Source organism: Phyllopteryx taeniolatus, chromosome 4 (genome assembly GCF_024500385.1).
Source record: "Phyllopteryx taeniolatus isolate TA_2022b chromosome 4, UOR_Ptae_1.2, whole genome shotgun sequence".
NCBI classification, from domain to species: domain Eukaryota; kingdom Metazoa; phylum Chordata; class Actinopteri; order Syngnathiformes; family Syngnathidae; genus Phyllopteryx; species Phyllopteryx taeniolatus.
Genome location: NC_084505.1, coordinates 7,030,169 through 7,040,832, shown reverse-complemented (window position 1 = coordinate 7,040,832; position 10,664 = coordinate 7,030,169). Strand labels below are relative to the sequence as shown.

The 10,664-nt window shown below is 40.8% G+C and overlaps 1 protein-coding gene across 1 annotated transcript in view; it reads left to right on the top strand.

Moving 5' to 3' along the window:
• Window positions 1-10,664, top strand: part of dlc1 (DLC1 Rho GTPase activating protein) — a 107,480-nt gene continuing 96,816 nt past the window's right edge. The window contains exons 1-4 of the mRNA XM_061772246.1: window positions 1-565; window positions 1,221-3,010; window positions 8,786-8,920; window positions 9,697-9,807. Of these exons, the coding sequence (XP_061628230.1) occupies window positions 1,259-3,010; window positions 8,786-8,920; window positions 9,697-9,807 (1,998 nt within the window). The 5' untranslated portion in view covers window positions 1-565; window positions 1,221-1,258. The remainder of the gene's footprint in view (window positions 566-1,220; window positions 3,011-8,785; window positions 8,921-9,696; window positions 9,808-10,664) is intronic.

Sequence of the window (10,664 nt, the reverse complement as noted above, 5' to 3'; positions counted from 1 at the left end):
CCCCTCTCACACCACCCAGCTCTCAGCATTCAGCGTCAGCAAAAACACTAATGTGATCAAGATGCAAGATGTCTTTGGACTTTCCACTGCTCCCGGGCTTTCTGCCTGACTTTGGGGTGTTCTTCAAATCGCCGGCCGCGGTGCGGGGAAGCTACCGACTCCAGTCCGTATCCTCAAGTGAAGACACTCAACAACTTCTCAGACAGATATGGAATCATATTTCCTTAAGATTGTGGCAATTTCACTCAGTGGATGAATGAACAGGCGACTTCCACATATTTCTGGCGGACAGCACTAGGAGCAGATCTGAAGCCAATTTGTTGGTTATCACCAGATGTTTTACTGTTGACTTTATGGCTTTATAATAATGTCATAAAACAGTGTCATTGCTCACCACAAGAAGAAAAAGGAGAAACAAACTTGGTCCATGCAGGTGACACTTGATTGTTTGGCTGAATGACATATTGAAGTTGTTTTTTTAACCCCCATGATTCATAAGCGCTGCAGTTTCATGCACAGGACGCAAATGACAGTACCCACCTGCGCGACTTCTAAGGAAACAAAGGTAATATTATGATGGAAAAACTCAAGTGAATTGAGATGACTGTTTCTACCTGTAATAGGATGGTTGGACTATGACATTGTTTTTAAACTGCATCATTTAAAGCAACCTCTTAATATAATGACATTAGTCAAATGATATTATTTTGTACCCATTATTAGTTTTTATTTTATTTTTCAAAATTGTTAATTCTGTCATTGTGCTGGATGAAATGGGGGCATAATGACTGTCAGAAATCTGGTAATTTTTAATGTGTGATTTTTAAATTGTTGGTGACAGTTTGCTTGCCCAAAAAAATGTCTATTAATTGTCATGCAGTTTTGCAGTCTAACCATTAAAGCTCAGTGTGTATCTGTTTTGTTTTGTTCATTAAGATGAAAGTTCACTGCAAATATATTCTTTTTTTTTTCTTCTGATCACTTGTTTTATGGCTGATTCTCTGTCCAATATCACAGTCACCCAATGGAATAAAAGCATGCTAATGGTGTTTTGAAAATATCAGTTTATACTATATAAACATCAGGCTGAGTTCCTATTAGTTAGGGAAATTATCAACGCAGAAAAACAGTCACATGGCTGGCTGTCAATGCATAAGATTGGTAATGTTTCCGTATTGGCCTTCTCACATCCATATCCAATTCTTCTTTTTCATCCTCAGTCAAAATCAGCCCTATGGAATAGCACTGGCTACCAATAATGCCAGTGGCGATACGCAAGAGAAGTTGGGAGGATCATGTGACTCATCCCTCGGGATTGCAGTATAGCTACGATGATCTGGACCTGATCTGTTGCCACGGTGTTGACAGCGAGGGGATTTGGAGAGGTTCAGGGGCCTCCAAGCAGGGCCGATGGACAAGGTGCGCCTCCATGCCAGAGGGTTGCCACCAACTGCTCACAGATGAGCTTGTTGAGAGGCCGGATGTGACCACCTCTGGAGTACATGATGACATCCATTTGGAGCATGCAAAGCTAACATACGGTGTTGAAGCGCCGCTTGAAAAGAAGTTAGTTTGCAGCCCTCACAAATGTCTAGATGTGCCGCAAAGGGTTACAGACCACCTGAAAACGACAAATCATTTTGACGGCATCTCACAAAGTGACAAAAGCAGTGCCATTAATTTTTGTGCAATGGACCACAACGCTCAGGAAACTGTCGATGGTAAAAATGAAGTTGGCACCGAGAATGATGATGTCTTTAAAAATTCACATATCTATCGTGATGAGCGACAATGCGTCTCTATTTCTTCAAACAATGGGCCTCCACTGTCACAGTCTGCTGCTGGACAGCCTGGCACACTCCCAAATCATTGGCAAACAAAGGAGGGACATACAGATAGTTACAGCAGACCTCCTGAAATCTCAGATGCCACACTGAAGTCGTGCTCTGCTGCTCAACAAGAAACTCAGAATGACCTCCCAGATGTCGAGGACGTGATTGCCCTCCCTGGCCATGCTGGCACAAAGATAACCTTGGATGTCGGTGTACTCAGTCCACTCAATAAAATGGATAGTCTTCTTGTGATGTCATTGGCTAACAAAGCTGTGGAGCCAATTGTGACCACAGCTGGAGAAGGAAAATGTGACAAAGGAGCAATTGAAACCTGGACCACAGATTCATCTGACAAACCGGATGGATTAAATAACCCAGAAACTCTAAATGAAAAATCAGGGCATGAGCATCTTTCCAGAGACATTCGAGAAGGAAAGCAGGATGCTGTTGGAGCTGGTTGTGAAATGTCAGAGCAGCGTGATTCTGAAACAAGAGCAATCCAAATGTCTCAGGGGGAGGAAAGTAGACATGCAGAAAGCAGCAACAAATCTGAAGATGTCAGGTTGTGGCCAATCTCATCACCTGATACTTCTGTCAAAGTGCAGTGTTTTTCAGTCAATGGTAAGGTGACATGTCAACAAGAAGGATCGGGGAAGTCAGCAGAAGCCTGCACACCGAAAACCATTATTCAAGAAGCACAGCTCAACTTGACTATGACGACTGCTCGTCAGCCAAACAAAGACTTTGATAAAACGTCTTCATCATTGGAAACTGTCCCAGCGGTGAATCAGGTTGAGGCAGGTGGTAGCCGTGCACCTGCTCCAGAGACTATCACCAAAACGTTTCACTGCCAGAAGGATGGTGAATATACAGCGACTGAAAAACACCCCCAAAACCTGCTTCCACTCTCAGCAGAGGTCAACAATGTGCTCTCGCCGGAGGGTTTCCATGGCAACGAAGCCTCTGGTCGCCTCAGTGAGTCACCTGGCTCTACGGTAGCAGATGGTCAGCGTGAACGCCACACACAAGTGGCCGACTCAAGAACCGAGCAGACCGACAATGTCACACGGGACTGTATTCCCTCTACACACACATATCCTGTCAACCCAGCTTTGGATGGGATGCGTGAGTCTGGAGTTCGGAAGGAGGAGGAAGTTGTGAAAGTCCGCATTAAGACGGTAAGGATGAAGATATTGTAGAAGATATGTAGCTGTAGAAGCAACTTTGTGAGACAGTTACTGGTTGTTCGTGGTTTAGTGATTAATGCGCCACACTTACAAAGTTGTTTTTGTTTTTCTTAAGAAACTGACATACACAGCCAGTGAATCATTTTTGTCCCACACTTTGGCAAAGTTCTCGGAAAACAATGATGTCACTCTCACATGCTTACATATCTGTGTGTGTGTGTGCGTGTGCGTGTATGTGAAACTATTTTACAGTGTTTATATGTTTGTCGCAGCAGGGCGGAAGACTGGTTAAAGCGTCTGCCTCACAGTTCTGAGGACCCGGGTTCAAATCCAGCCTCGCCTGTGTGGAGTTTGCATGTTCTCCCCGTGCCTGCGTGGGTTTTCTCCAGGCACTCCGGTTTCCTCCCACATCCCAAAAACATGCATGGTAGATTAATTGACAACTCTAAATTGCCCGTAGGTGTGAATGTGAGTGTGAATGATTGTTTGTTTGTATGTGCCCTGCGATTGGCTGGCAACCGGTTCAGGGTGTACCCCGCCTCCTGCCCGATGATAGCTGGGATAGGCTCCAGCACTCCCTTATGAGGATAAGCGGCTCAGAAAATGGATGGCTGGATGGATATGTTTGTCTTTCTCAACGACTCATTTCAAAACAAGGTCCTATAAGTAAGTGGAGACTATGAACACAGAGATTTGAATGCTTAACCTCTTGCCAGGGTGAAAGGTTTAAGCTTCTCGCATAATTGTACACTAGGTTATTTACAATCTGTGGTCTGCACAGCGGCCACAGTAAAGTGCCAAAGATGGATTTCGGCTCACTGTTTACAAAGAAAAAGCTGTCCATGTTTTTTTTATTTATTTGTTAATTCATTCATTCATCTTCCGTCCCGCTTATCCTCACTAGGGTCGCGGGCGTGCTGGAACCTATCCCAGCTATCTTCGGGCGAAAGGCAGGGTACACCCTGAACCGGTCGCCAGCCAATCGCAGGGCACATATAAACAAACAACCATTCGCACTCACATTCACACCTACAGGCAATTTAGTGTCTTCAATTAACCTACCATGCATGTTTTTTGGCCACCTGATTTTTTTAAATATTAATTGAAATAAAGAAAAAGTACTTCAAAGTTGCCACTTAGAATGGCAACAACAAAAAAAATAAATGAATTGCGTCTCAAAATGCACACTACGGCATGTTGTTGACCCTATTGTGAATGTTACATTTGTATGATGACTCCTGACTCCTGAAAATCCTAAAATGTTACTTTTCTATGGATTTAGTAGTAATGAAAATCCCTTCGTTAATATGTATTACAAATGTTAGTTTTTCTCCTTAATAGGGTAAGCATAGTTATTACCTACACCCACGAAATTACCTTTTAATCTGCGCGCGTTTGTCCATTTGTTTGTGTGCAGATTCCTGTCTCTTGTAGGTATTTCTCCAAGCATGCCCTGCTGAGTTTTGTCAGGAGTCCTCAGATTGAAAACATTATGATTATTACTAAATTGAAGGAACAAATCAAACTGTGGAATAGAAATTATTCATTTTAATGTAAGTCAACTATGAAGATCCGAGAGTGCAGCCATCTGTTTGATGATTTTGCAGATAGCAAATGCGTAAGTTACTTGAGTTGTCATTGTAAATGTTATTTTGTCTGCGTTCGATATAGTGAAATTCAAAGTTATTAATTCAATGGCCAGGTTAAAGTAAATTTGTATCCATTAAATGGATATATTTGAGCTGGGGATGAAGAAAGTGGTATAAGACTACAATATATATTAATTTAGTGATGCCAGCTGGGATAGGTGCCAGCACACCTGGGTATTTCTCATTTATCTCGAACGCAATGTCTTACTATCTTTTGTTACACTGTGTCACTGTGCTTTTAATACATATTTTGGGTGAAGTACTCATTACAGTCCACACTGGAAATGCTGCAATGTCATACTGACAACCACAGTTTTGTTTGCCTTGAGTCACAAACTGGGACTAGGCTATGATGCTCAGTGAGTGACCCATGTGAACAGTGATAGTACTTGACATTATGGTTGTCAGTATACTTAAAAGAATGTGTGCCCTGTTATTTCAGACATTTTAGTGTATCAAAATTGGTTTCTATGTAGAATATCTGGCTTTCCTCTTACATACCAGCAAGGATGACATCAGTCCTTCAGCTGCCAGGAAGCAGAGATCACAGCCAGGTTTTGGGGGTGCATGCTAAATCAGTGCTACATTAATACCATAGCCATCTTGCACCTTTTAAATATTGGGGTTGAATACCAAAGATCGTGGCACTCCAAAAGAGCTGGGTAACCACAAAAATGCAAAGAAATCCACGGGCAGAGGGAATAGTTTTACCATATGCTGATTAAAGCCATGAGGTTTTTACCACAAATTACTTTTGTCAGAAATACAAACATACTCTATGTATTATTGTTGTCAAAAAGAGGATGCATTTAGTATGAAAGCCGTGAATACGAAACACTTTTAAATAGAATGTGGATTAAACAGATGAATCTCATGATAGATGATGTAAAATTCAGCACAAGATGTTCAATTCATGATGACATCCCACGAGGCTCATGCTGTTGTGGATCGAATTAGTAAAATGAAACCCATCTGGTGTGCATAATGACTTTAGATTAACTTGATAGCGGACTTTGTTACTGTGTTTATTTGTTTTAGCAACAAGGCCTTATCCCAGCCTCAGGGCCGATCTGGCTCAACGGTCGTCTATCTGGCAGCAGACGACTTGGCTATAAATGAGCTGTTTCTCTCCATATTTCTGTCGGTCTGAAATTTCTGTTCTCGTTTCACAAGAAAGCGCTCATCTTTGTGTTAGTGCATCGCTGTGTATCATAGTTTGGCATTTGATTTTGCAAACGTTTTCAAACAATGCAGTTTAAATAAAGGACAAGGGGAGGGAAGTGCCCGGCAGTCCAGTGTGGGAACTGTCTCGCATCAAAAAAAAAATAAAACAGGAAGTGGAGAGGAATGTAACGGGTGGAGAGAAAAGGAGCATCCAAACCACCAGAACTCCCCATAAAACGACACAGACCTTGCTCGACACTTGTTTTTCACTCTGCTGTTTTGTGGTCGCTGTTGTTGCTGTCTCCAGTCAGATGTGTTTGTTCATTCAGCGAGGCCTCGTGAAGATGTCATTGTTTTACTGTGACAGTGTTTCATTGTGATACTCTGCTAAAGAGGCAGAACACGGCAATGTGCGCCGCTACCAGCCTGGAATGTCAGTGAATGGACAAATGTGAGAGATTTTGCCAAGACACGCATGTCCCGCAATGCCGTGATGTGTTCTGAGCCAAACTAATGGGAACAGGTATTGGCAGGCTACTCGGCCACTAAAAAAAATAAATAAAAAGTCATATGACGGATACATTCAAACTGGAGGATGAGCGGTACAGAAAATGGATGGATGGATTCACTTACGAGCGCAAACTTGAGATACGAGCGTTGTATGGTGGCAGTGAACTCAGCTCAGTTCACAATACACACTTTGCAAAATAGAGGAACAATTCATCGTCAATGATGTTTCAAGCTGTTTGTTGACCTTTTCCCGAAACATAAAACCAGGAGAATTATACGTTGTGTATTTGAAACAACCACATCTTTGCCTTAGGAAACGCCGCAGTGCTCACAAACTATGCAAAACACCACTGACCTAATAATTTGTTAGCATCGATAGTTGTGGTTTTAGAAGCAACATATTTGAAGACAAACCGTGGTGCAACACATTTAAACGGGTAATATAACAATACTCACAGGCATATATTCGTTTTTACTGTGCGAAAATGAATACTGTTACAGCATTGTACTGAGTCACTTACAGTAGTAGCTGAAGAAGTACGATTCTTCGTGGTTTGTCAGTCTGCATAACTGTAGTATTATAGTGCCTCCAGAAGGTGGAGCACAATGAATTGGATTGCAGAATTAAATAACGATGCACAAACTGCTTAATTCTTTACATTCTATTTAATTATGTTATTTTAGAGTGGTAGTTTTCCTTTTTAATGTTTTTTTTTTTTTTGGGGGTGAGGCTGGAACGTATTCATCGAATTTCCATTCATTTCAATGGGGAAAGATGATTTGAGATATGAATGTTTTGAATTATGAGAGGGGTCAAGGAGCTAATGAAACTTTTGTCTCAAGGCACCATTATATGGGGCACAAAGAAAGAAAAAGACAAGAGTTTAAAGCTTTGATTCTGGCTGAACTGAGCTCTATTGAGGAAATCTTGCAATTGCTGAAGTCTCGCAGAATATGTAGACGCCTCGCACGAGTTCACACAAGATGATGGTTCAACCTTCAAATTCTTGAGTGGTTTTTGTGGCACATTTCCCTACAGATTGTCTTCTGTTTTCAAGTTTGATGACCTTTGGGGCAGTTGAAATTTATTGGTTCCTCCGTACAGTTTTCCCCGCTTTTCACTGGGGATAGGGATCGATCCCTGTCACGACTAGCGAAAATCCATGAGTAACTGAAGTTCTGAGAAAAGGTAGGATTGTATCGTTGGCTACTTATTGTGTTGAATTAGTGCTACTTTATAACTCTCACACACACACTCACACACACACACACACACAAACACACACACGTTACCATTAGTCATGACTCAGCCCATGTGAGTGCTGTCTTCCGTCCACACCCATCCATTAATTAAACTCCAACCACATTCAAACATGTTTACGATTTGTATTTCTTCTCCGCCATAATTTCATGTGATTTCCAAGTAATGTATTACCCTCGAGTGCAGATGTGGCACCTGAAGACTGGGCTCACATTCACATGTTTCCATGCCGCCATGCCTATACAAGCAACATACAATCCAAGTGTCTCATTGTCCTATGAGCTCACCCTCTTAAAGTGTTTTAACGGTTTCTGTTTGAGGCGATTTTAACAAGGTTTGTTTGGTGCTAATGAGCCAGTCTTGTGATGTTGTTTGTTTGTTGGGGTCTTCGCGTGGTAGGAGGCACAGCCTGCAAGTTGTTCCCACCCATTGTTAGAGACGATCAGAAAGAAATGAAAGCATGTCTGACTTATGTCTAACAAATCTTCATCATATTAAATATTATAGAAGACAAGAGTTGTAAAGGAGGGCTTGCCTTACTGGAGGAACACCACCTGGGGTCACTGTGAGACTTTTAATCACTATTGAATTGGAGCACGGAACAGTGCCGGTTACCTCTTTGCCCATCATGCCATGACGCAGAGTTTGCTATTAAAGTCAAGAATTATTTGGGCTTAATGTAAGTTAAGCACAAGGCCACACAATCAAACCAATAAGTATACTTTGCATTTAGTTTCAGCAATGTTGATTACAGAGTAATCCTCAAATTAGAATTAGTTTTCTTTGGCACATATGCTGTCCAAACAAGGATCTGCCATGATAAGTAAAATTCTTCCTCCATATTATTGTTTTTGATTTGGGGAACCCGGGATGTACATTAGCACATTAGAGCAATCATCCTTTCCTCAGCAGATATTTTCTTTTGTTAATTTGGATGAAATTGCTTTTGTGACATTACGTCCAATCTCAACATGGCTCAAAAATGAAATCTGAATTTTAGTGAAGTGAGCACATTTTCCCATTCATTCAAAGTCATTCCAAATTGAATTAACTTTAGTAATGGAACTCAATTTTACATGTACAGTACATAAGAGTGCTGTGAAATAAATTATGGTTGCCGACATCAATGCATTTTATTGTATCATTTGTTACTTATTTCTCTTTGAAATAATGTTGTTTCAGCGAGACTGTGCCCGTCTGGATTCGATGGTCCTGCTGATGATGAAGCTGGACCAGTTGGACCAAGAAATTGAAAATGCCCTGAGTGCCAACTCTTCCGTCGGAAGCACCCCCACCCTCCCTCGGCGACGACAACTGGTACAAAGCTGCCTATGACCTTGCTTGATTTTACCGTCATGTGCTTCAGCTGCAGATTCAGGCTTAAATATTTTGTGTACACACAACTGTTCCATAAACAATGCACACATATAATTTACTCATCTATCCCCTAATGCAGTGACTCTCAATGTGTGGTCCTTGTCCCACTAGTGGTACACAAAAGAATCATCAAATTAAATGTTGGTGTAATGTTACAGTGGCTTGAACATTTTTTTTTTAATATATATATTTTTTAATTTAATACAGCATAGTACATGGGTTATGTAGAGTTCAGTTACACAGTATTTAACTTCTAGGTGCAATACATTTGCATTTAATCTTTTAAGGACGCTTTGTTTTTAGTCGACATGTATTTGGGTGCAATAGATTTTAAGTAAATCATTATTTAAGTGTATTGTTTATATTCATATAATTAAAGGCAGTGTTATTATTAAAGCTGTGCATAATTGACACTGGCTTACAATAATATGAAATATACTTTTTAGGAATAGGAATAAAACCTCTGTCTCAGGGTGGATGAACCCTTGGGCCTATCACTGTTATCATGATAGTGGTACTTGCAGAGCTAAGTATTTAAAAAAAAAATAGAACTTAGTCTTAAAAGTTTAAGAACCACTGCCCTCATGGTTGATATGAGGCATAGCCAGAACAACTGAAACCTATGTTAGTAATCTGCTAATGACTATAATGTGTGAACAATAACATTAGAATAAATGTGAGGGAAAACACTGACATTTTGTATTTTATTGATGCAGGACTTTGATTTGGGATCTGTACCCACAGCATCATACATGCAGCATTTGCGTGGCTCTGATGCCCCAGTTTCAAAGACCCCAACAGCCCTTGGAGCAAAACCTAAGAGTGGGGTAAGTCAGTCTTGAATAGGGTTGTACAGAATGAAATACAAACCCCATTGTGACAAATGTTTTGACTATTGTGCCAACAGAAATCCATGCGGAATACAATTGAATGTCTGAAAAAAGTATTGATTTCACATTGCAGGATGTTTTTATCATTACGTGTTTTTCTCTTGTATTGCCCTGCACAACACTTTGAGTCGTGCTCAGGGGAAACAAATTCTTTGTGGAATGATTTTAACTAAAAAGAGCAAACAAACATTGGGTGCTCATACACACACAATTGTAGGATTGTACCAGCACTTAAAGATTCGCCAAGCAGACGTTAAAATTCTATAATTAGCTGTTTCCTGATATCTAGATCCATTCGCCTCAACAGAAGGGCTCAAGGGGTGTCTGAGAGTTGAAAAACCAGGAAAGGGGAGTTATGGGGGATGCGCTTCATGTGAGACGCACCTCCTCAAACCCTTTTGCTCACGTAATGACTTTGTCAGTCTTGCTTTGTTTGCTGAGCAAAGGGAACACGAAGTGCAATCATTTGGAAAGTGTTTGAAATGAAAATATATAAATATTGTCTGTTGATGTTCTTGTGTGCTCTAATGTGGGTTATCCCTTGAAGAAAAACAATTCCTTTCTCAAATTCCAGCATCCTCTGCTGTGATTCTGTGTTCACATAGCACGTCACAGGTTTTCAAAAGGCTTTGGATTAGTTTAGACGAGCCAGGCAATGCAACGTACGCAATGATCTGTTATGTATGTGGTCAGCACTTTTCACAACCTCCATTCTTAAATAAGATTATAAGCTTGGGTAAACATCGCTTTCACTGCTGCTAATAGGAGACTTTTTATTTATTTTTTATTTTTTA